This window comes from Strix uralensis, chromosome 1 (assembly GCF_047716275.1).
Source record: "Strix uralensis isolate ZFMK-TIS-50842 chromosome 1, bStrUra1, whole genome shotgun sequence".
Lineage (NCBI taxonomy): Eukaryota > Metazoa > Chordata > Aves > Strigiformes > Strigidae > Strix > Strix uralensis.
In genome coordinates this window covers 41,618,000-41,645,014 of record NC_133972.1, presented here as the reverse complement: position 1 = coordinate 41,645,014, position 27,015 = coordinate 41,618,000, and the positions used below count along the sequence as shown (strand labels likewise).

At 38.3% G+C, this 27,015-nt stretch overlaps 1 protein-coding gene across 1 annotated transcript in view; it reads left to right on the top strand.

Annotated features, from left to right (window-relative positions):
- Positions 1-4,686: 4,686 nt before the first annotated feature.
- The window catches only part of PHF14 (PHD finger protein 14), a 173,149-nt gene continuing 150,820 nt past the window's right edge, over positions 4,687-27,015 (top strand). The window contains 6 exon segments of the mRNA XM_074863630.1: positions 4,687-4,709; positions 4,711-4,806; positions 4,808-4,869; positions 5,437-5,547; positions 15,877-16,526; positions 21,279-21,423. Coding sequence (XP_074719731.1) covers positions 4,687-4,709; positions 4,711-4,806; positions 4,808-4,869; positions 5,437-5,547; positions 15,877-16,526; positions 21,279-21,423 — 1,087 coding nt within the window.

The following is a 27,015-nucleotide window of genomic DNA, read 5'->3' as shown; positions in this document are numbered from 1 at the left end:
TCTTGAGTTTATTCCCTAGGTGAGAAAATGTTGTATTATTGTATTTCTTTCTTTGGAAACTCAACACTTTCATTAAACTAAGAATGATATTTTTGAGGTAATTTATGTGAGTGTGACTGTGTTCTCTGCTGACTTGGTATTGTGTAACTCCTTCTAAAATGGTCTTTACAGAACCAGGACAAAGATTCTTTCTTAGAGCAAAAGTACAGTCAGAAGATATTATTTTCCCTCTTTCTCCAGCAGCTGAAGAGCAGCACTGAAATGGAGATTCAGACACCTACTCTTGCAACTGGCTGTGCACTGAAGGCTCGACCTGAAGAGAACCACTAGAATGCTGAGATAATTGAAAGACCTGACGTGCTTGACATGACCTGATACACTGAAATATTTCTAGATATTTTTTTTGGTATTATGTTAGTGATGGAGCTGCCATGACGTTTTCATACTAGACGTACTATTTCAGCTCTTCATTATTTTGCTCTAAAAGTGACCTTTTAAGATAATTTTTTTGTATGTGTATGAGGGTAGTACTTAAAGTTGCTAAACTGACAACACTTACAATCTATTTAATGGATATCGCAATGTCAGTACAGTACCCAGCTCCCAGCAGTGTGCCAGCAACACCTCATTTCTTCAACCAAAAAGGCAACTGAAGATTTCGATATCCTTGATTATCTGTTGAGATTGGCAAAGGCCACGCAGAAGCAAGGGGATCAGACATTCTCTCTAATGGCTTCTTTCATTTGGAGCATGAATTGTCCCTTTTTTTCCCCTTCTTTGAAATAGTCTGACTCTACTAAAGGAGGTTAGCATCTGTGAAGGGGGACTTATCTTTTAATAGATGTTTTAATAGCGAGAAACTTCCAAAGAACGATGATCAAAAGATAAACTGGTAGTTCTAGTTAATGTCTATGCTGTATGTTTTATTTACTTCTAATTACTAAATTTGGAGGATTTGCTGGTAAGCCCTATGTCTGCAGTGCCCAGAATTTTAGGGAGACAGTTTTTAGGTACTTCACAGTTCTTTTCATTTTACTGATGTGGTTTTTCTCTGTTGAGGAATGAGGGCAAAGTATGCAAGCTGACTACAGAAGATAACAAAGAACGTGTGCATGCTATTTTCAGAAATAAAAGTAAGTGTGAGTATTCCTTTGCAGAGAGAAAAATGGAGAGGAGGAATGAAAAGAAAGATTTAGGACAAGAAAGACAGAAGGGCTGAGGCGGCTTCAGTCATGGGACAAAATACAAAGATGAAAGGAGGAAGGGGCAGCTGGGCAGTGTGAGGTGCTGATGATGAGCAGGAGCAGGCAGCCATTAATTAACTTCTGCTTGATCACGTATTCTTGCCAGAACAGTGTCGGTAGAAACTGGAATAATCCTAGCATTGCAGGCTGCCCCAGAGGGCTGAACTGAAACCCAGACAGTCCATACATCTGCTCTGACTTTATGTTTAAAGGAATCATAAGTTCCTCCACTCTCTATAGAGCACTCCCCTCCCCTTGTCTGTGTTACGTGCTGAAAGCCCTCATTCTTCAAAGCTGTCCACATCCCTCGGTCTGCTCTTCCACATAAAGCCAAATTTGGGGTCAGTTCTGATTACTTTTCCTTCCCCTTATGTGTGATTTGAATTGTTCTGCCAGTCACCATGTACGGGACAAGATCAGAGGCTTGTCCATTGGCAAGCAGGGGGTTCTGCAGAACTTGTTTCTGCACACGTGTGAGAGACTGAAATGTCAAATGATTGTCTCAAAGCTTCCGTGTGTGCTTTGAGTCACAGGGTTGTGTTAGTAACGCCTTGACCACTCATCAAGGACCAGCTGTGGCCTTTGTAATTAATCTAAGGAATATCACCCAAGGAAGCAGATGTGTATCAAAGGATGCACCCCTCCCCCACTCCCTTGCAGTTGCATTGTCAGACTCCTTAGATAAGCCTCAAAGAGGTGGACTGAGTGAAACCAGGTGTTTTTCATCAAGCACAAGGACCGCTGATCACCAGCCACTGTATAAAGTCTGATACTTTGTGGCTCTATTGTATTGCTAATGGCTTTGCATCTTTGCCATTGAACTTGTAAGAGGTGAGTTTCTGCCCCAGAAGCTGGATGATTGCTCAAGAACCAGGAAGTCAGCAAAAACCTTTGGGAATAGAGGAAAAACTAAAGGTGGGCAGATATGCTAATCAGCTGATAAGATTAATTTAAAAGGCAACTGAGAACTTTGCTTGGTGTGTACCCACCACCAAAGAGGACCAATGGGATGCTGCTAGATCCAGGTGCACCCACCACTGAGGACCAACAGGATGCCGCTGGATCCATGGTGGTGACTATTCTTGCCGCATGCTTGCTTGATTTCTGTCTTTTCCTTCCATTCTGTCCTATTGCTACCCTTCTTCACTTTTAATAATAAAAACTGTTTTGGGTGTACAGCATTTGACCTTGTTTGTGTCTTAATCTCACTCTTGGGATCATATTGAAACCTCCCCCAGCATTGGATTGGGACAACATGTCAGCATGGATCTGCAGGGTCTAAATGAAGGGATCTGAGCCCTGCTACTTGTCCTATTAAGACTGAAATTGTGTGTGAAGAGGAAGTAGGATGGGGATGCCAGTTAAAGGGAAAAAAAATCTTAAGGAGTGAAAAGTTAATAAGATGTGCAACTCCTACTGAAATGGGGAAGCTGATCAGAGTTTTGAAGGAAAGACTACTCTGCATGGGCAGATAGCATATTTGAGTAGGGCTGGCAAAACCAGCTTCAGGAAAGGAGTTCATTGTGCAGTCAGGCTCCCTATGTAGTCAAAGAATTGCTGGAGGAAACAGGAAGTGCCAGTGTGAACACATCACCTATGGATGTGACGAGGTGCTACAAAAAACCTAGGAAATTCAAACACAGAATGAACATAGGATTCACATTTTCCTTTGGAATTTTCTGCCCTTCCAAAATACTCAAAATCTGAAACATGGGAAATTATTATTGCAAGTATTTCAGATGTATAATTACATCATACACCATCCGGCCACCTCCATGTTCTATTTAAAAAAAGAAGACTAATACACCCATAACACACTACCTGTCTTCACAATACCAAAAGGAGTTTTGGCTCTGGGAAGGCTTGTGGAGGTGATACATGCAGAGCTCTACAGTAAGAACAAGTTCATCTTTTCAAGGTGTAGGAAAACTCATCTACCACCACCCGTCGAGTGCATCTGCTGTGGCATTGACTGTTTTAACTACAGATGGGAAACTGAAGGCTAGACTTGATTCAGCATTCACAAGGAATCTTCCCTGAATAAGCAGAGTAGGCTTTGAGCTTATAAAGTGGCTTTCTGAGACCAGAAATTACTATGAGGAGTGTATGAGGAGTGGCTGAGGGAACTGGGGTTGTTTAGCCTAGAGAAGAGGAGGCTGAGGGGAGACCTCATCGCCCTCTACAACTACCTGAAAGGAGGTTGCAGAGAGCTGGGGATGAGTCTCTTTAACCAAGTAACAAGCGATAGGACAAGAGGAAATGGCCTCAAGTTGCGCCAGGGAAGGTTTAGACTAGATGTCAGGAAGTATTTCTTTACAGAACGGGTTATTAGGCAGTGGAATTGATTGCCCAGGGAGGTGGTGGAGTCCCCATCCCTGGAGGTGTTTAAGAGTAGGGTCGACATAGCGCTGAGAGATATGGTGTAGATGGGAACTGGCAGTGCTAGGTTAATGGTTGGACTGGATGATCCTCAAGGTCCTTTCCAACCTAGTTGATTCTGTGATTCTGTGAGCTGTGCTAAATGTAGCGCAGGCTCCTGTTACAGACCAACTTCACATTCTCAACTTTATGCTCCCTCCATGCTTCATCAGAGAACTAGTTTGACCCTACTTGGCATTTATCCATCGTTAAACACACATCTTCCAATAACGCTCTAAGAATCCTGTCCCAAGTTTTCACCTGTAGCACTATTCTTGATCCTCAAGCTCTTAAAAGTCGTAACAGTGTGTCGAAGCACCGTTCTTCTAATGACAAAAACAAGTTTGAGGAAAGAGGCAAAACCTGGATTATTCCCTGAGTTTGTGCCACTTTATGGGGGGCTAGCAACACCCTGTGTGTGCAGGGGCTGGGGGGGGGCTCTTCACGACTAAGGTGGCATTGGGGCTCTTGCAAAAGGCATCGGCCCCACATTGCTCTCCTTCGCCGTCCACCTCTCACCAGTAGGTTTTGTGCTTAGCCCTTGGACTCGTGTGATGCGGTCAAATAAAAATCCCCCTTTTTTTTTTTTCTTTTTTTCCAAATGTAATGTTTTGCTGTTTTTTCAAGAAGGCAAGAACGAGCTTGACAATGCTCCTTGTCCACAAGGAGCTCAGCTCTTAGAACAATACAAGCAGTTTTATCATGCTTTTTTATAACGCTTTTAGAACAATACAAGCAGTTTTATCATGCTTCGTTTCAACACCAGGGAGCCGAGGCGGTGCCAGACGGGTTTTTGCGCAGTTTTCCCTGATAAAGGCGATCCCGAACAACCGGCCCCCTGCGAACAAACGAGTCTGCACCGAGACCTTGTACTAAGTGCTCCCGACGCGGGGACTACTCGTACCCCGCCCCACGGCCGGCCCAGCGCCAGCCTGGACGCTCCGTGCCCGCGGTCCCGGGCGGAGGCCGGGCACTGTTCGCTCCGCGCCTCCAACGGCGCCGCGCAGGCGCGCTCGGACGGCGCATGCGCCGCGGGGCCGGCGGCGGGGGCGCGCAGGCGCAGCAGCGGGAGCAGCCGCCGCGGGCGGGCGGGCGCGGGTCTGCATCCGGGTCGCCGCCGTGCCCATTGTCTGGGGAAGGGGCCGGGGCTCGGCGGCTCTGCACCTGAGCGCCCCTGCCCGCCGCCGCCTCACCTGCGCAGGCTTTAGTAAGTGATCCTACGCGGCTCGGCCCGCCCTGCCCCGGGCGGGCGCCGGGGTGCCCGCGGAGCGCCCCCGGCGGGCGGATCGCCGTCCCTCAGGCGCCCCGCGGCCCCGGCTGCCCTTCCCCCCTGCCTCTCGTCGCTGGTGCCGATGGATCTGGAGGGGCTGGTGGCTCCGGGGGCCTCAGGCGACCCCCCCGTGTGCGCGCGGCGCCGCTCCCGCCGGGGTCCCTGCGGGTGCCCGGGGCGGCGGGGCACGGCCGGTCGGTGCCGTGCTGGTTCCCGGCGCCTGGAGGGAACGCCGCCGCTCCGCCGGGCAGGCGGCTGCTGGCTGGCCCGCTGCGGGGACCCCCCTCCCGGTGCGCCTGCCGCCGCTCCGCTCCTTCGCCTCGGGGACGGGGTCGCCGGGACCCCGGTGCCGTCTGCGCCTGCCGGGCGCTCCTCGGGCGCTGTGGCGGAGGCTGCCCCCGCCCCCCACGGCCGTTCTGCCTCTCCGTTTGAGTTCAGTCTCCGTAACGATGCTCAGTTCTCATTATGCCACCTAGTAACAGTCCTGTGTTTTTTTTCCTGCAGTGGACCGCAGTTCGAAGAGGAGACAAGTGAAGCCTTTAGCAGCTTCGCTGCTGGAAGCTTTAGATTATGATAGTTCTGATGACAGTGATTTTAAAGTTGGAGATGCTTCAGGTAAATATGCTTCCTCATCTCCTCGGTTCAGAGTTATCTCATTTTTGGTTTATGGTTGCTCATTTAATATCGTATGGGAGACAGAATGCTGTTAGTGAACTGTTCGGACTTGGAGCCACTTGAAGTTCAGTGACTCGATTGAATAATTGGAAGTTCTTATGCTGCAGATAAGAAACAACTGATTAAACAAAACATCCATAGAATACTTCAATTGCAACTATTTTTTTTATCAACAGAAAACTCATGATTATCAAACAAGCTGTAGCTGAAGCATTTGAGTAGCTTCTTTGCTGTCTGCTTTAGCTGTATCTATTGCTTTTTGCTTCTTCAATGTAGAGATAATTATTTAAATATTCACTGCATTTAGTACTGAAATAAGAATGTTCCAAAGCCTTTTTGTTTTGAATAAGTGTGAATAATAGTTTGTTGTGGATTCAAGAACTTGTCAGTTTCTCAAGGTTAATTCTACTCGGGTGAGGGAAAACCTTAAGCAGAAAGATAGTCTGTTCAGGTTTTTCTTGGTTTTTTTACAATAGGCAAACTTAAGGTGTCTGTTCAGATAGCTACTGCAGAAAGGTGTATGCATTTCATACCAGAAGGAAGTCCTTGCCTCAAAGTATTTTTGTTCCGCAGTCTTTTCTGCGTGTGCAGATTCCTGTATCTGCAGTGAACATCCACAGAAAATGAAAGTAAACAAGATGCCAAAATAAAATTAATAAATTCAATTATATTGGAAGGAAGGGAAAGAAGGGGCAGGACCATGTTTGTGAATAAACTGCACATTGGATGTTCTGTGGCATATGCTCAGAAAAATAAGCAAAGAGATGCAGGATGTGTAAGATGTAAGGGAAGCATTATGACAGCTTGTCAAATAACTTTGTTATTTCTGCAGTGGGGACTCAGATCAATGTTTTCATGTGAATGTGTCGTGCAAAAATACTCCCCATCTCCATTTAAAAGCTTATTTTTTAACGACGAGCGCCTCCTTATTAATGAACTTAAAACCACTTTATCATTTCTCCAGCGCCAGTTTTAAGGTATGCCCTAATGCTCCTCGTTGGCTGTTTTTTTTTGTTTTTTTTTTTCTTCCCCAAGATGAGACATATTTCCCTTGGTTGGTCTTGTAGAAGCAGGCTGCAGAGACTTAAGAGAGTAAAACTGATGTCATCTTACCAATTTCATGCTAAGATTTTTGGGGGCTTGTTTCATTTACTTTTTTAATCTTGTTTTGGGGATTTTTGATCCTTTCTATTGAAGGGCACTGCCTTTTGTAAAGACAATTTGCCGTAAAAGGAAATGATTTTCAGTTCCCAAAGAAAATCTCCTTATTCTTGAACAATAGTCTAGGCAGAATTTAAGGGAAAAGGAGGATTGGAAATGGAGTATGGGAGATGGATACATAATTCAGAGCAATATATTATTTGATTAAAAGACAATATTTATTTAAAATTAATGAATAAAGCTTCCTGACTCAAATATGTCTAAATGCAGAATATTCATTTGTAATTGATACCCTCTTTGACTTTTAGGATATCCTATGTACACATGGGGGGTGTGTGTCAGTGTCTAATCTTGAGAGTATTTCAATCTCAATTTCATTTTGAGGAAGTTGGATGGGTTTTGCCTTAAAAAAAGCAACACTGAATTGAAACAAGCATATGAGAAAAACTGAAGTTCTGCTTAGAAAATTTTTTCTAATTACTGTTTTGTGTTCATATATCTCATATAGCATTGTTCTGAAACTTCAGAACCTATAGCTATCACTTGTAGTAGAAATTAATGTTCTGTTTAATAAAATTTAAAATTTAGTGAAAACACTTTGAAACAGCAGCAGAGTTTTAACATTTTACACTTTATTCAAAGATTTTTAATATCAAAGGAAAAAGTTGTAAGGGTTTGGAGAAGTTGGGTAGAAAGTTATTAAACATATAACCTCTTAAGTTGAAAGAAAAAGGAAACATTTCTTATGTGAAATACAAGTTAAATAATAGTTGCAGGGTATTTGAAACAGAACATCTGTGCTGATTTAAAATGAAGCTGGTATAACATAGCCTTAAATTTGATTGTACCTAGTCAATTTAGATTTGAATGGAAGAAGTGTAAAAAAGGGACTTTTTTACACACACACATATAAATAAATTGATAATTTCAAAATTATATATATAGGAAGAATATACGTGTATTCACACAAGCAACTCTAGTAGGCAAATTTTGGATTGTTGCTAATAGAAAACAGGTTTTCCTTTTTTTTCCACTGGACTCAGCCTTCACAACATAATGTGTATGTCTTCAATACAGTCAGGACTGTTGCTCTTTTTCTTCTATGACCGTAGAGGTCTCTCCATGTGCAGCCTGTTGCAAATAAGTATTTTGGTATTTGTGTGAATTCAGAATTTCACTGTGTAGTTTGCTTACAAAGGGAAATGAATGTGACAGAAGGAAGAAACAGTCTTTCTACATTGAAAATGACCATAAATTCTACTCATGCACTCGGAAAAATCCCGTAAGTATGGTAACTCCACAGCTCTGCAATGTATGTTTATCTGATTCACAAATGCACATGTAGGTGTTTAAAAAAAATACAAAACAAATTTTAAATTTAAAAGTTAAAGGACTATTTCAATACTGAATTAAAAGAATTCTGAAGTTGTTTACTCCTTGTTGATTATGTTGCATCCATATGTATGGGCTTCAGGATGTTAAGTGACGTGCTAATAGATGATATTGTGTAAGCCTGGGAGGACTGAGCCCTCAATATCTAAGCTTTTACACATGTTCATTGTTCTGTCAAGTTTCTGCAAGATGCAGTAAGGATTTGAGAAATTGATATTAAGTACTTTTAGAAAGGAACTGGCGTTTCTGTATTTTTGTATTCAGTCCTGATGCCTTGGTCAATGTTTTTTCATTACAGAAAATATTTCTAATCACCTAACCTCCATTTCCACAAAAAAAAAATCCATAGGAGATATGGCCTTTATTTACAGTATAGTTAATTTATTTTCTTTTGGATTTAGGTCACACCAGCAGGCAGTTACCTCCTTTTCCACTTTAAAGATCTCATTCTTTTGACATGCCTTTAGGGAAACTGATTTTAGAACTGTCATAGTCTTGTAAATTTGGTTAATCTAAATAGTTTTCAGGCCTGTGGGTTTTTCATTATGTTAATACTGAATAATTTTTTAATGGCTGCTTTGTTTTTATGTAATAGAAAGTAGTAATGCCATATTTTAAAGTACTGTATTTTTCTGTTTTTTACAAATATCTTGAAAAATTTGTTCCTTGAATAAGAATGTCGTATGTAATCTTAATGTTGAATCAATGAAAAAAAAGTCCCTTTGGAATCAGAGCGTACAAATATGTGACTTGAAATGATGGTACTGCAGTACACTCAACTGAAGTTTTTTAATAATATGTTTCACAATACAGATCAGTTATTTGAAATTTTGATTTTTAGTTAACTAGAGCATACTTTGGGTTTTTTTTTTGTTGGTGTTTTTTTTCCTTTAATGAGAGTAGCTGGAGATACACTGAAGTTGGAAATCAGTGTATAATTGTAATTCCCAGCAGGATTCCAGAGCAAGGATTTACCAATTTTCTTCTCTCTCATCGGTGAAATCGGTCAGTTTTTGCAGCTCATATACTGAAATTGAAATGATGCAGAAAAATGTAGTGTGGTCCCTGAACAAGAAAGATTTGTGAATTTAAGGACTGGCTCTCTCAGTGTAGATAAGAAGAGCATAGTTGAATGATGCCTTGAAGAACTGGATTCTGTCACTACTTCTGCTACAAGTCTTGTAGACTTAAATTTTTAGAGACAATTGTAAATATTTGGTTTTTTTGGTGTTGAGTGTGGAGCCTGACTTGCATAAATACTATGTACTATTATTGCAGCTGAGGTCAGTAGCATCTCTGTTTAAAATGTGTAATGATCTATATAAATGAATATATTAGGTATACTGAAAAACCTGTGATTTGACCTAGAAATAAAAAGTTGCAAATATCTTTACCTTTCTGTAATTGGTTTCCTCTTAACACAATGGAGATTCCACTTCCGCTTTCTTGTACAGGATACTGTAATATAAAGAAACGTGTGCAGAGCACCAAAATATTGTAGTGATAAACGCTACTGAAATATTGATGAAGAAACTAATATGTTTGTGTTTGAGAGTAAACTTAAATGACATGCAACAGAAAAGTTGTAGGGTGTTTCAGTAGACAGTGAAGAAGGTAAGAGAAAAGCTTGAATAGCTAATCACTTGTAAATTATCACATAATTGCATAATCTTAATTGTTACAATCAAGGCTTGACTTTGCAGCTGTAATGTGTAGTCCCTCAGAGTGGAATTCCCACTGAGAAAATGGAAGATACGGGCATTATGTTCTCTTGGGTTATCTTCTTCCCAAGTGCAATCTTTTATCCGTACAGATATCTGCCACTTGAAGTAACACTTCGGACTGACTGACGAGCATTCTGAACTTACATTCTCTTTGGAAACATTGAGATTCATCTTCTTCTGTGTATTTGCTGACAGCAGAGGAGTAATGTAACAGAAAGCTAGGCTTTCATTCCAGTGTCTGTGCGTTACAGTGTGGACTTAGTGATGGGATGACATTATTTTTCTTTGTTTTCCCCCTACTGTGACTCTTTGTGCCTTGTCTTTCCAGTCTGTCTGTCCATTATGGAACCCTTGCTGGTAGATTCAGTGTTGTTCTGCTTGTTCAGTCAGTCTCGAACAGGATTTTTGTGGTCTTCTACTTTACTTTCTCTTGCATCTCTTTTTTGTGTGTATGTCCATCTCTTTATTAACTCCAGCTTGGTGGGGTGGTCTGTTTGCAGCCTGGCCACCTCTGAGAGTCTAGATGTGCTCAGTGAGGATGGGATGTTTCAAGCGTTTCTTGAGCATATACTTGTTACCATGCCTCAGACCCTTAGACTAGCATGTCCCAGACACATATTCAAACTGTCTCCCAGATGTCACTTCCCTTGTACAAGATGTAGAACTCTTAGGTGTTTCTTGTAAAAAAATAAATATTCTAGCTCACTTTTCAATAATTTGTATTGGAATCCAATTTCATGGATTATTTAGGACTGCAGCTTTGCTGGGGAAAGTCATGGGGTAAGGAATACTTCATCTCAAACAAGTTTGATAATGTTAGAAACAGGGACACTGGGAAAAAGCAAGCAAATTCAGGAGGTAGGGTTGCCATCTGTGTTGTAACATTGTAAATAAATAAGGCATTTCCCAATGACTCAAGTCAGAGTTGGCAACCTTTAGTTTTGAGTGCTTTTACGACTTGAATAGACATCTACTGAAATTGTGTGATGTAGTTACTGCTAGTGTGGAAGTGAGGAAACTGCTTACTAAATAACTTTCATTTATGTTCTATTTCCATCCTTGTTCTATTAAACTAAATACTTGTTTTCTGAAACAAGTGTAGTCACGGATCGGTGATCAGCTTCTTTTCCTACTCTGCCCAGTCCATATCTGCAGTTAATACAGATTAGATACTTTTTTCCAAAACATTATTTAGAAGTGAATGTCTCTGCTTAGAACAGTAATATCTTAATCTATGTTCATTTTGTTTTGTATGGTCTTAATTATGTTACTTTGGACAGTTCCATTTTTAACTGCCAGCATTACAAGTGTTGAATTGCCAGTAGTCTACCAATGTTTAATCTTCACACACTGCAAAATAGCATAGAAAGCCAGTGGTATATATCTAACTGATGTTAGATTCTCTTTGAAGTTATGTTGAAAGTGAAGTATTATGCCTTTTCAATTCTTGCTTTCACTATAGTTCTATTGGTCTTAGCATAATGGACCTCTGTGGCATTAGTCTAATAGACAGATGTGGTCAGGATTTTACCAGTTGCACAACTCTGGCTTTGATAATTTAAAAGTTAATAATTTCCATATATGATCTAGGTTTTTTGTCTTATTTTAACATCCAGTTATTAATGTCATAACTTTCTGGTTAGTTTAAGCATTTCTGTAAGGTATTTTTGAGTCTTTAAAATTACTTGCAAATTCTAGATCAGTTGTATAGGAAGTACAGCTGCTTTTACACGTTTGGTATAGCACGTGTGCAAAGTAGTTTTTGTGACTGGAGCTGTTCTTGTAAGGAAGTTTGTGGGCAGAGGCTGTTTGTTGTCGACAACTGCTTTTTGCAGTGCTTTCTGCTTTTCCGGTCTGTCAGGGTGCAAGCAACCTGGGTGAGGGATTGTACATGGCATGTGACATGGTGTTTCAGCAGAGATACCTGGGTAATTTCACATCATCATGTCAAAGATTTGTCGTGCACCTTGTGTCTGGGAGAAGGAGGCTAAAGGACCGCTAGACAGGGTGATGGTGAGGGAGTGGCTTTAACCTCCAAAAGAATTAACCTCACTTGTAGTCTGTTTTTTGTTACTGCCCTTGAAAAGAGGGTCTTGTGAAGCAGACTGTGAGATGACTTCTCCCATGATGCCTGTAGGTTGTTATTGAACAATATTATTTAGTAGGAGTAACTCCAGACATGGTAGTTGTTTTCTGTATTGCATGTTCAGTTTTTTGCTTGTTTTCAATGTTCCAGGATCCTGGTTTGTATTCCTTGTATGTAGCTGTGAGCACTTGGGTGAGACTCAACCAGACAAGACCCAGTGGGGGAGGAAGAAGAACTTTCCAAAATTATTCCAGATGGTCTCTTCTGCTATCTGGAGTTGGTTAGGCTTTGTTAGTGGAAGAGACAAGCCCAAAATCGAGTCCATGATTTCCTTTAACTAGCTTATCCTTCAAACTTCACTTAAGTCAAGCAATAAAGCTGCTTTTTACAGAGCTGCTTGTTAAGCTAAATACTGCATTGAAGCATCAGCCTGTTTTCTGTGAGTGGGTGGCCACGTATGTCCTTATGTAGTGTAGCACTTACTCTCTCTATAAATGGATTTTCTTAGAATATTAAAAAAAAAAAAAAAGAATCACAGGGTACCATGTTTAAAGTTGCTTGTAAAATGGTCCTGCAAAACCCTGGGATGATTTTTTTTAACTGTTGTAGTGACCTCAGTAGCTTTGTCCTGAAGTTTTGTGCATAGTACATATTATACAAGACTTCACAGCTGATGTCGAGATTAGTAGCATTCCTGTTCATTTTTATTAAACTTTTTTGTATGTTAATTCTGAAGCTTAATATGCTTTCCTGGAGAATTCTCAGAATTGTCCTCTTTGGATTTGACTGCCACCTGCTGTTGTGCTCAGTAGAGCAACAGATACAAGGTGTACAGGAATGACGCCTTTTCTCACAACCGTTATCTCTCCTATTTGTTCTCAGTGAAACTCTGTATTCTTCACCCTTTGACGGTGTATCTGTTCCCATTTTTCACTGAGAGTAGCTTGACTTTTCTCCCATAGGGAATGACATGATATGGTTGCCAATTTGAAAGAGCCATTCTTTAAGAATTTCTTTCAAGGAGAAAATTGTATACTACAGCCTCTTCCTAACTGAAAGTGCATCTGACAGAAGAACACCTGTGAAAATAGCTGTTATCACAGAATAGCTCTTTCTAGAAAAGCACCTATCACGGTGGATGCATTCAGAAGAGGGATATCCCTCACTATAGGTATCTCTTGTGTATAAGTGCACACAGAAAGGAGAATACAAAGCATAACGTGCAGGCAGAAGGCAAAGAGAATTTGAAGGAGAGAAGTGAATGAAACTAATGTTTATTTGTTCTCTGCTTTATATTGTTTGCATGGCATAAAGCAGCTAGAGAGCATTCTTAGTGCTGTAGTATTGACATACAAGACTCACTGTTGGTAACTTATAGTTGTCTTAAAGATCAAACTATACCCAAACTAAGATTCCCCTCAGAAAATGAAGTGGAAGCTTAAATTCACAAGAAGTCTAAGCATATTTAGGAATGGACCAGCACAATTAAAGCATCCAAACAAATGACTATCATGGAGTTATGGTGGGGAAGTAAACCAAAAGAAAATAATGTAAGGTAACTTAAAAATAGAGTTAAATTAAGTTTAACATGGTAAAACACTATACTACCTTATTTACAGTAAGACAAGTAGTGCACATTGGCACTCAGAACCTGTGGGATGAGATACAAAAATACATTTTGCTTTTAAACATACATATGGCACTTAATCTATACTATAAATGTCTAATATGAGAGTCTAGCTTTAGATGTTGTAAAGGGTTATGTGAGAGCTGGCAAATATCATAGAATGGTTTGGGTTGGAAGGGACCTTAAAGATCATCTAGTCCCAACCCCCTTGCCATGGGCAGGGACACCTTCCACTAGACCAGGTTGCTCAAAGCCGCGTCCAGCCTGGCCTTGAACACTGCCAGGGAGGGGGCAGCCACAGCTTCTCTGGGCAACCTGTGCCAGTGTCTCTCAATCCTCACAGTGAAGAATTTCTTCCTTATGTCCAATCTAAACTCTACGCTATTTCAGTTTAAAACCGGTCCCTCTTTTCCTGTCACTACACGCCTTGGTAAAAAGTTTCTCTTTCTTATAAGCTCCCATTATATATCGGAAGGCCGTAATAAGGTCTCCCTTGAGCCTTTTCCTCTCCAGGCTGAACAACCCAACTCTCTCAGCCTTTCTTTATAGAAGTGTTTCAGGCGTCTGGCCATTTTTGTGGCCCTTCTCTGGACCTGCTCCAACTCTAAACAAAGCTACTGTAATTTAAAAATAATTTTTTAGATTGCAAATTAGTTAATACTGTTTTTTATTTCTTAGGCATGCCTAAAGAGTGTTTTACTATTTCAGAACTTCAGTTGTACTCCCATTACTACCATGAAGGCTGGTAGGCATAGGGAAATGACTGAATTATTCTTTTCTCAAAAGACTGTACAATAACTTTTGTTACTGCATTCTCATTTTTTTTTTTTCTGGCCTTCTAAAGGTTAGAATGTTTGCAGGAAACCTTTTACTTTCTATTGGCTTGTAAGGGGAATGCTAACATTAATGTCCTGATCAGTAGTAGTAATGCTGATGGATTTTTTTTTTTGTTGTTGTTGTTGATGATAATTTAATCTCCTCATCAAATACTTCCGTATACAGGTATATGCAGAAAAAAACCAAACTGCCCATTAAATCGAAGTAACAACTGAATTACGGGCTAGTCATAGACAGTGTTCTGTGGGGTAGAAATAAATGCCATGTGAAGTGTATAGCATGCTGGCCCCCCTGTTTATTTGGCTTTATATACGGAGATGAACGTGCACAGAAGTTCTCTGTGTAAGGTGATACTGAATGGTGGGGTGTTTTTTGTGGTAACTAAAGCGATTAAGGATTTTTTTTAAATTTACAAGCATCAACATGTTTCTTCTTTGCATCTATGCGACAGTGCATCAAGAACTTGGTGATGGCTCTGAACAAACTGAAAACTGTAGCCATTGCTTAATTGATACCTGCATTGGGTCAGACAACTTTATATTTTCTTGTTAATTTAAAAAAAAATTTCCTGAGTTTTTCTTCTTAAAACTGATACTGTAAATGAAAAGTAGTAAGTGAATATATGATGAGAGATAGTCAAGGTGGATGATGTTTATAAAATTGACCAAGTTGTCATCTTTTTCAATAGTTTTTACATGTACTTTATAGTACAGATGCCTTATTTTTGTGATTTTTTTTTTTTTTTTCATACAGATCCTCTGCTGTTCTTTTCTATTGCACACAGATTGGCCTGTGTTAATTAATGGAAATAATGAGTACACACAGAACAATGCCGTATGAGTGGTATAAGGTTAGAATTTACACGTTGTTGTGCAGCTGCAACACTGAATGAGGCATAGTTTATGTGGGATTAGTAAGTGAAATAACACTGGGAATTAAAAGAGCCCCCAATCCCAGAAAAACAAATGTGAACTAAAAATGAAGGTGTGGTATTATCCATACTATTGTTAGTACTTGTTATGTAAACTCTTCATTTTGTAATTTTAAACTTCTTCTATGGGATAGCTATTTTATTTTGAAGATTTAGAAAATGCCTCCAGAAATTAAAAACTGGAATGCTCTTTAAGATGTGAATTCACACGGAAATTATTCTGTGCTACTGCTTATTGTTAATATGAGCTGCAGTTCAAAGGAACATTTAACGTTCATGTAATAAATTGTGCCATCTTTTTTTTGCCATCTTAAAATGCACTCATGTTTAACAGATTCTCAACATACCACTCGAAATAGCGGTATTTGGACACCAGCTGAAAAAATAGGTGGAATACCTTATGAGGGAGGAACATGCATCATTCTTTTGTTTAACAACTTGCTTCAACAGATTTTATTTTTGGGGGTACATTTGTGTCGGAACTTTTTTTAAATTTTCATATGCTCAACAGATTCTGAAGGAAGTGGTCATGGGAGTGAAGATGCATCAAAGGACAGTGGTGAAGGTTCCTGTACTGAATCAGAAGAAAATATCTTGGAGGAGGAACCAGCAGAAGAGAAGGTAGAAGAGCAACAGCCAAAAAGCTCCACTGAAGAAGAGGTGCCAACAGCAGACAAAGAGGTAATTAAAACTGAAAAGAAAGAGCAAGAAGATGAAGAAGAAAAGCCAAAAAAGAAGAAAGAGAAGGAGAAAGCAGCTGAACCTGATGCTGTGACTGATGAGCAAACAAATGAACCAAAAAAATGGAACTTACGCAGGAACCGACCTTTGCTGGATTTTGTATCGATGGAAGAACTAAATGATATGGATGACTATGATAGTGAAGATGACAATGACTGGCGGCCGACTGCTGAGAAGAAAAAAGGAAAAAACGCACTGCGAAAAGAGGGGAGTGATGGCGATAATGAGGATGATGAAGATGATGGGAGTGGAAGTGATGAGGATGACAATGATGAGGAAGGTAATGAAGAAGATAATAGCAGCACGGCTAGTGATGGAGGATCCAAGAAGAAGAAGAGTAAAGTTCTTAACAGGAATAATGCAGATGATGAGGAATTGACAAATGATAGCCTGGCTCTTTCACAAAGCAAGAGTAATGAGGTAGTGCAACCAACTTTCTATAATATATCTGTTGACAAATGGAAACTACTCCCCAGTAGCTATTCTGTTAATTTGAAAAGTTAAACTGATTGGTTGGAACTGTTTACAGGAATAAGGGAAACAGCAAAATTGTGCTAAATAGGCACTGCATATTAAATAACCTTGCTTGGACCACTTGACCAATCTAATGCCACTAAAGTCAATAGAGAGACTTTTGGCTTTAGGGGGTGTTGGATTAGTTCTAAAGCAAGTAGGAGGTCCAGTATGCAAAGAACACATTTTAGTGAGACTTCTAATTCTGTTTTAGTGTAAATGTTGCATATCTGTGATGTTCTAAAAGTTAAAAACGTCTGTGACATATTCATAAAATAGCTAAATAGCTAAATGATAGGTTATTCTTTATCCCAGCCCTTCTTTGAGACAGACAGTTCAAAGTCTGAACACTTAAGTTCACTGATAGAAGAATTCTAAGTAAAGAAATACGCACACTATGTTTAAAATCAAATAGGATAATCATGATAATTTATATTGGGTTTGCTTATAATGCTCACAAATGAAGTAATTTCTTCAGGACTAAAAAGCATTTGGGGAACTATTATTATATTAAATATCTTCTGATTGCAGAATGTGAAAATTATGTAAGTCTTTAATAATGTCACTTTTTTTTTCCCTGTGCACAATTACAGTTGCCTTGAAGGTTGTGCCTGAGGAAAAACTAAGATATTAGGTTGTCAGGATGGTTGACATCATGTCCTGCAGTAGCAAAATTTTAAACAAAGAAACAAGAGTTGCTGTAAAATCTACATTCAATTTTCAGGAAATAATTGCAATGTCAGCATAACATTTGATAAATAATAGTGGTATGACGCTATTTAAAATTCTGCTGTTCCATTTAATCTTTATTTTAATGTGTAAAATGACAGGGGACTAAAGTATTTGGAAGAATCAGTGGACTCTGTTTCAGATACTTTGTGTATTTTATATATATGATTGCAAATGAGCTGTGCTGTTTAAATTACTAGTGATTGGGGGAAAAAAGCATAATTCTGCTTTTTTTTTTTTTTAAACTTTTTGTATAGGCATCTTTTTTCATTGTCTAGCTCTGTAATTCTAGTGGTGTTACCTGTATTCTCTTGGCTCAGGAACAGGAAGTGCCCTACCAGTACTGATGAGAACTTCAAATAGAGATAGACAATATTTTCAGACTTGTTTCCCATATCAGACTGGAGATGAGTCAGCATTCTTAGGGATCTATTCTTGAATGTGTCCGTAATTTCCATTGACTGGAAAAATTAGGCCTGTTTCAGAAACCCAGATCTCTCCGATGTATCTTTTGTGAAGCTTCTTAATATGCATGGACCTCAGATTCTGTTCTTGCCTTGAATTTAGTACATTGGTCAAAAGATAAAATCAAAATTTGAAAATTTGAAGTTCAAATCATAATTTTGAAACTGGCAATTTATCCTTACTGCTGTAAAGCAAAGTACTGTTTATGCATAGGTCTTTAACAAGAAGTCTTGCAATGGTGAGTATCTGTAGACTGGATTATAGACTGTAAGTTTTAGTTTGATACTCAACTGTATTATAACAGTATACTCGCCACTACTACAATATTTTAAAATAGTAAAAAAAAAAAAAAGGGGGGGGGCAAAAAATCCTGTCTAGCAGACAAATCTAGCAAAATCTCATTACACTGCAGAATCTAAGTTCTTAGAAAACCAGATGTCTGAATGCATGATTAATTTATGAAAGAAAGTTCAGGTAATTAACTCTGAATATGTTGTAGTGTCCTTAATATGCATTCTTCCTTTCCTTTACTTTCAGAGGAGGGGGTGTTGGGGGTGGGTTGTTTGGGTTTTGTTTCTGTAATTTTTATTTTACTTTTCTACATTTAACAAAAATATTTTGAGGTCTGCATATACACTATTTTAAGCTGTGCTGTAATGAAATACTATGTGCTTTTCTACTGTATTAAGCACAGAATACAAATTTAGCTTTCTTTTCTAGGGTTAAGCATCTTTAGTAGATAAATGGTGCTCTTCTGTTTTTATAATTGCTACAACTTTGTGGGATTCTTCTCAGTGAGATTTTTTTTTTTTTATTCCTTTAAAGTTAGAAGTATATAGGCATATAGCTTGAAATGCTCACTTTCTTCATTAACACCACAGAAATGGGAATTACATAGTGATTCAGCTGCAATTCTTACTCTCACTTGGGTAGGGAACAGGTCTTGTTCAGGAGTTGGCAGCAGTTGCCATCTGTAGGTAAAAGCTCCTATGCTTTACACAAGTAAGGTCAGCTTCTGGGATGGGGTCTTTCAGGTGCTTACGTGGACTAAGCAGGGGAGAGCAGCATACATTCCAGATCACTCCTTCTCTGTGTCTGCATAGAAAATTAAGTTGTTCTGCTGCTCTATTTGACCTGTTGGCTGTCTTCACATAAGGTAGACCATAATGGATGGGATCCTCATATTAGATCCAAATTTGATGCCCCTCCATCATTGCTTGTTTCTTTTCTTTGCCCATGTTTGTGTATGTTCTCACTGCCTAAACAGCTAGTGTTATTTCAGTGTTGTTTTTACAGTGCAATTATGTTTATTTAAAGTAATAGTTTCTTTTTTTTTTTTTTCTTGTTTTCATTACCAGACTTTGGGCTTCTATAACAGTAGAGATCGCAAATTTCTTTTAAATTTCTGTTAGTGAAGCCAAATATCAGTTTAAGTCAAAGGTACTGTCAGAAAAAGCTGATTTCTATACAGTTGCAAGATACATCTAAGAAGCCTGTGCCATTGCACAATTAATCTGCCAAGGTTAGGGAGTATCTACTGCCATTTTCGTATCTGTAATGTGAATGGTAAACTAAACGTGAGTATTTTGAGTAACAATGTGCCACGGTATTTTTGAAAAAAATGTTCCAGTTTCTTGCTTTCCTCAAAATGCTTTGCAAGTTTGTCCTAAAAGGAGGATATTGGACGAAATGCTCCTTAAGTCTGAACTTCTGTTTTTCACAGTTAGTTACCTTCCTGTAAGCATGTATGACTGTGTGAATGGTTGTATAATCTTTCATTTTTACTTCTAGATGAGGGTTGTGGTGGGTTTTTATAGGTCATGTTTCCTTACCTTGCTTAGAGAAAATGAATGGGAGATCCAGAAGCCTTTCCTAACTGCTACAAGTATGTGTTTGACCTTTCCTAGGTCAAAAACATTACATCAAGCCATCTCTGTTACTTGAGGTAAACTATTTGAGCCCAGCTTTAGGTGGTAAGGTTATTTTACCCCTTTATCTTGCTTTAAAAGGAAGTGAAGATTCCCTCCCTCGCCCTCCAGTAACCTGCCCAGTTAAACCTAAAGTACAAAGAGACTTTGTTAATGATATACTGAACATTTTGCGTGGAGACTTACTGTATCAGATTGCGAGGCTATCATGAAATAATTGCTTAGATTAAGTGTGAGAATTTAAGATCCTTGAGGAAGAATACCTACTTCAGGTAGCATTCATGATACTTTTTATCTGCTTAGGCTACACAGGCACAGTATTGGTGCTGTGGTTTATGTCATAAATGGGGGATTAGAATGAGAGAAAGACGTTTGAGAGGGCATCTTCCACCTTAATTTTATTTCTTTTTCTGGTAGGATAACAGAGCAGTTTTGGAACATTTTCAGATTTCTGACACTTTGAGTAGATGCCATTTAGGCTTCAGCTGTCAGCCTCTGCTCTGAAACTATTATTTCTTTATACTGCAATGATTATTTTTTACTAGTGTGCCTAATTTCACACTTCCCTATATGCCTTCATATTACCAATGAAGGTAGTGCAAACTCAATGTTTGCTTTTAGTATGAAAAGAAAAGAAAATATATGGAAGCCATGAAGCTCTTCTTCTTTGCAGAAGCGACAGAGTTTGTATCTCACAATGAAAATAAGAAGCCTAGATGGTGTTTATGAAAAAATTTAAATTTACATACAGCTTTATTTGGTTTGTGAAGCACTCCTTTGTGTTTTTTTAGAGAAATTCCGTATTAAAAGCCACATTCTTTTTAAGTGGTATAGCTCACATTGAAGGTGGCCAAAACAGAGCAATGTACTTGTTCTGCAAATCCTTACTCCTGTATATAATCAGAAGAAAATAAGTTGTTATAGTTTCAATAAATCATACGGTTTTTCATAGAGACATAAATTTGCATTATAACAAAGTACAACTGAGTTGATAATTTGTTATATTTTACCAGAGTGAAAACTTGGCAGGCTTATGTTAGCTGTTTATTTTCAGATTTTTCAGATCCATCTGACTACTTTTTTGGAAGGTGCAAATTTTAACAAAATGAAGCAACTTTTCTGAATATTGGGACATGTAAAGGTCACCTTTGGCCTTGGCATTTCATTGTGGTGTGGTTTTTTTTTTTCCTTTTTAATGGTTTCTTTGGGGTTTGTGTTTGTTCCTTTTTTGTAGACCATAAATGGTTTGAAGACATACATGTTTCTGTCTGAGGAAATAAGACCCTTCTCTGGCCTTTAGATCTTAACAGATCTGTAGGTATATTGAGATCAGTTTGTATCCATCCTTTCTCCCAGCTCTTGTATTTCTGGATGAAGTGTTTGAATGTTTTGTCAACAATGAAGCTTTTAGTCTTGTGAAAATAATTTTCCATCTTTTTTGTTTGTTGTTCAAAAATTGAGCAAATAACAGATCTTTTGTTTTAAATAAAATTGAAGTTCCTGGCATAATATGTGTGTCTTCATTTTTCAATATTAGGACTCATTGATCCTTGAGAAGTCTCAAAATTGGAGTTCCCAGAAAATGGACCATATTTTGATTTGTTGCGTTTGTCTTGGAGATAACAGCGAAGATGCTGATGAAATAATCCAGTGTGACAACTGTGGAATAACAGTGCATGAAGGTAATGCAGCCCTTCATTGTCATTGCGCTAGGAAAGCCTGTGCTTTGCTTTTAATGAAATTTTGACTTGCTTTCTTCAAGAAAACCGAAGCCTTTGAACTCTGGTACGTAATTTTTTGTAATACTACATGGATCCTTTTTAGTGGTGAAACATCCATCTTCTGCTTTAGCAAAGAAAATATAAGCAACTACGGGACAGGACGTGGTCTTACAGATACCTATATAATGAATCACAGTCTGCAAATAAATAGCTATACATTGTATTTTCAGGTCTTTATGATATTAAATGTATTTTTGTCTTTATTTCAGTATATGAATTTGATCACATAACTGAGATATAAGATCAAGAGACTAGGAAGTTTTCTAAAAGGAAAGGGTTTTTTGACATATATTTTTATTGTACCAAAAAGGCAGAGAGATGGGGAGGAGGAAAGGAATTGTCCATGGCATTTAGTTGTAAGTGAAAAGAGCTGGCTTTGAACTTTCTCATAATTTTCATTGACAACTTGAAATGGAAATTTTAAATTTAAAACATACTCAAATCATTGTTTTGCTAATTCCTTCAAAATCTAGTCTATGTGTGATATAAATATAGGAGGTCTGGTTTTAAAGAAACACTTCTGGAATGATTCTAAGGTGAGTGTATCTTTAACAGCCTTACACAGAAGGTGTTGTTGCTTTTGAAAATGGAAGGTAGAGTGGATGCTAACACAGAGAGGCATGCCTATTTTGTTGAAAAACAACCTGCATTTTCTTCATTAATCAGGTTTCCTTTTAGTATTTCTGATATCCTGTACCTCTTTAGGGCTTCACTTATTTTTAAGGTTTTGAAGGAAAATGAGATAGCCTTCCATCTTTTAATTTCAAGGATTGAAGTAGCCTTTCATTCTTCAAAAGCATGAAAGGCATTTATTTAACTTATATGGTTCCCTTTGTTTTAAAACTTTTTGGAGCTGTTTAGCATGCCTTTTCAGGTAGGAAGTGCTTTTATTAATACCCTACTCCCCTTTTGTTTTCTCATAATAGATTGAAAGCTATTTCAAAACAGTATATTTTATGCATTGAGCTGTAGTTCAGTTCTTTGCTTAACATCAGTTAGGAAACTGAGGATGGAATTTCTGTCCTCAGGTTCAGGTGCCTTATGTTAAATCTCAGAATCTACTCTTAACTCCTGAACGCCTGTTGTCGTCCTTTGAAGAGCTAATCAGTACTGTCAGTGGAGCTTAGAGATCAATTTAGTTGACCTAATTTATTTATGATGAGCTGAATCACACTTTAGGTGCCTTTGAGGGCACTAGTCAGGTATTCATTGACTATAACAAGTGTTATATAGGTGTCTTGGTATACTTGCAGAATTCCTTCCTCTGTGTCTGTGAAGTTTTTGGAAAGTAATGTGCAGAATATATTAGAGATGCAGAAAACTACTAAAAGTTCATTTTATAGACTCTTGAGAGATTTTTTTTTTTTCCCCTAGCACAGTCTAATATTAACTCATGAGAAAAGAAAAATTGAATGAAAGTGTCTTTTGCTGATAATTATGAATGCCTATTTGAGAATTCCCCAAACATTACATACAGTCTAAACTCTAAAGCTGTGGAGCTCCCTGAAAATGCTTCTGTAAGATTGATTTAATGATCGTGCTGTTAGTCTTGTTAAAGTGCAGAATGATTGTGATAGAAAAATGATCTTCTGTCTTTTTAGAATAAAATTATGGCAAATTTGTTTTTTATTCCAGAGGAGTGCCTTAAAAATTCCCAAAAGACCACTTCCTCATTTTTAGTTTACTAAACCTTTTTCCCTGCAAAAGGTAAGATTATAGCTGGCTTTCCTCCACAGAAAAATAGTTCCATAGTTCAAAAGTCACTTGAAGTTTAGTAGTTCTAAATCTGTCTAAAAGTAATTGCTGCTGTTATTCTTTTTAAAGTGTTATAGGCAAAGATTCTCTATAGTCCCAGTGATATAAAGAGTACAATGTGTATATGTTTCTTTTGTTATTGCAACAAAGTAAAATAGATTAATTCAGAATATTTAAATTGCTAGTTTGTTCTGATAAACTCTGCAGTCTTCGTAAGCTAATCAACTATGGGTGCTGGTTAATTTTTCACACTTATGGTTGAATGTTTAGTTCTTTACAATTCATTTTAATAATAAATAGTTAAAAGTGTGTGTAATGCAGTTGTGAAGATGTGTTTGAATAGGTGAAGTCTTGGAGAACAAAAATAAACTGTATAGTAATTGTTGACTGTGATAAAAATGTAAATTTCCCCAACAGCAACAAGCTGAACTTCAAATCAATGGTAAATGCAATTTGGAAGTTTACCTGACCTTTTATGTGTACGTTTCACTGCTAGATATGTATATCAACTTGTAAATACATAAATATAGTTTTAAGTAGAAATGAACATTTTTTTTTTGGTGTATTTTTTTCTGTACTTTGATATTTTATAATAAGACCAGGTACTATTTTAATTTGGAGCTTTTTTCAGTAATTTGTTTAAATAATTGCAGCAAATCAAAAAAGTATTTGGAACCTCTTAAGTTTTATTTTAATTCAGTGATACATAGGTTCAATAACCTGGAGATTTCTGCACTCCTGTGCAGTGGTCACTGACTCATTCTGAATTCAGGAGTAATAAATGAAGACACAGATTATCATAAAGAAGTTCCAGTCAAAACCAAAATGCAGTGCAACAATTACTTTTTGTTCTGTTGGCTTAATTATTCAACTCAGATGATTTCCAAAAATAAATTGAGAAGTATTTGAAGAAACAATTATTGTCTAATCATATAAACATTGCTTGCAACCTTGAGGATTATTTTTTAAATGTTACTACGATCAAGGTTTACTGTTAATATCATTGGCTTTAATCTGTACCTCATAACTGTGTGCCCAGATCATGTTACATAGGCTGTATTATAAGAAGTCCTGTGTACTCTTACACACATCTGCTTCATAGTTTGAAAAATGTGTTCTGGTAAAGAGCGAGTTTGTTTTGTAAGCACATTGGAATCCAAGAATTTGTTCTTATTTTTGCAGGTTTCCTTTAGTAGGTAGATTGTTGTGGCTGCAGATGCTCTGCTGTGTCCTGAAATTCGCTCTAATATTTGAGCTTCCAAGTTTTTCAGAAAATGACATTTCTAGCACAGTAACAAATTTATGAGGCTCCTATTTAAGAATTGGATAGAAAACAATGCAGTGATGTTTACCTGTGTTTGCCTGCAGTTGGGAAGGATAATACGCCCATTTCCTGCGAACTGATTTTGATACTTAGCAGTTCTCTTTTCCCTAGGATCTCAAAGCCAAGATGCCTGTTACCCTGAAATGCCCAAACAAAGCTGCTGGAATACTGCAGGGTTTTTCTTCATAGTTTTTGCATGCAATTTCAAGTTGTATTATAAATTGTATGTTTTCTCTACTTTTCTATAGCACTGTAGATACTTATTTGAAAGGAAGTGCACTCCTTTCACACCCTACTGACGATATTGCTGATTTGGTTGATCTTTCCTTGAAGACCTCATTTTCTCTCTCCTTGTTGACTATTACAGAAACTTTTTTACTTCTCAGGGAGGGGTCTTATACTCTTGGCTTGTGCCTTGTGCTCTGCTGAAGTCTGTCTAGCACAGAACCTTTCAGGTGTCTGGAAAAGATTTTTCTGTGGTGGCTGCCTTTGTATTTAATATGAAGTTATTCACTAGCCATGAAAATGCTGCCCTTGAGTCGAGCCTGTGTCTTCTGGACACCAGGGCTCCCTTCCTTCCCTGGCAGGGGGCCTCTTGCTCTACTTGTGCTACTAGTCAAAGGGCAGGTCCCATGCGATAGTGTGGCCCCTTCACGTGAAGGTGGGCCTTCCAGTTGCGATCCCTAAGTGGCTGCATGGCAGCATAGTTGTTGGCAAGAATTTGTACCCTCTTTCAGAGGCTAAGCTAATGCTGCCTTGCGTTTTAAGTCAGGGAGGGTCTAGATCTCCATTCTCCCTTGCTTCAGTAAGTTTTTTCTATTGCTGTGCATACTGCTCCATTACTTGTGCACCTGGGTACTTGGTACTAGTGCCTTTTCCTTTTGAGTACCTGGTGCAGTCATGATTTGTATTCCTTTCAGTTTGCTCAATCAACTATTATGTGAGGTTTTCCATGAGAAAACAGGGATGATAACTCATCTGGGAACAACTCTGCCAGCACTCATGTGGAACACAGCAACATGGCCCAGAGTTAGAGGGGCATTCTGATTCAGACCTAGAGTTGTGGACCCTTAATAAACACTTGCCTTACTGACAAGTTTTGATATTGGTAGAAATTCAGTTTCCTGTCCAGTGCAACTGTTTGTTGTGTGATGTTCATATCACCTGCATGGCCTGCATAACTTTTCCAAAAGCTATCTTTGCTCTGCAGACATATTTCCAAAAATCTATAAACTTTGTGAGGCAAATTACTGGTTCAAAATGACAGAAATCAGTAACTACCTCTACAACTCTGTAGGTAGCATACATGTGATGCTAATTTAATACCCACTCTTATACTTTGCATTCATCTTTTATGTCTAACAGCCTGTAATTAGTTAATAAGTCCATCAGTTAAAAAATTGTTCTCATTTCACATATCAAGCTTTTTGCAAATAGAAGAAGGAAAAAATGTGAACGTTGATAGGAAAAAAAAATCTTACTGAATTTGTAGTAGTATAGTTGCTTTTTGGAGTGTTTACTTCTGTGTGGAGATAATTCTCATTTCTTTCTATAAAAATCTTCTTTAGGCACTAATCTGTCATTTTGGATAAATGTTTTTGTGGTAAGATCTTGTAATAGCAGGACACCCCCAACTGTGGTGTCAGGTTTTTCTGATGTACTGATTGCAGCATGTCTGAAGAAAATGTCTGGTGCGTATCATAGCATGTGCCATAACTGTAGGTAGTACACTTGCCAGCTATTGCCTTGGGTTAGTTGCTGTGAATTAAGTGAGAGAAGCTCTACATTTTTTCCAGCTGTTCCTCTTCCATCCCCTCTTTTTGTTTCTTACTTTACTGTGATGTGCATCACAGGGAATAAAATTTCTCTTGCTCAAAGCTATAGTGTAGTTGCCATATGCTTTACAGTGTAGTAAAACATTTTTGCATTTCAGTTTTGTTGCTTACCCTTGTCTGCTGCTGTCTGGTATAAAAATTCTTTTTGCGAGATCATGTACTTTAGTACTCATTTACTAAATAAAAATACTGTTCTGAATTTATGATGCGTGAATTGATTAATGTCTTTATTCTAAATTGTTGGTCCAATTAAGGATTGAATAACATGTTTTGAATACTGTGATCTCAAAGCATTTAATTTTGCAAATCTACAGTTTACCTTAAAGTTCTTGTTTTTATGATCTTTCTAATAAGATCATGTTTCAGAGTATAGTTAGATGTAGTTAGCGTATGCAGATGTTCTGTTTGACTGGCAAAAAATTACCCTCCCAGAGAAATGGAGGAACAGATGCAGCCAAGGCAAGAATTAGATCTCTCTTCCCATTTCCCTCAGTGGTATAAATTTCAGAACAATTGTTTTAATGGTAGCATTTTAAAGTGTTTGCAACTTCACTTTAATGACAATCACATAAAAAATAA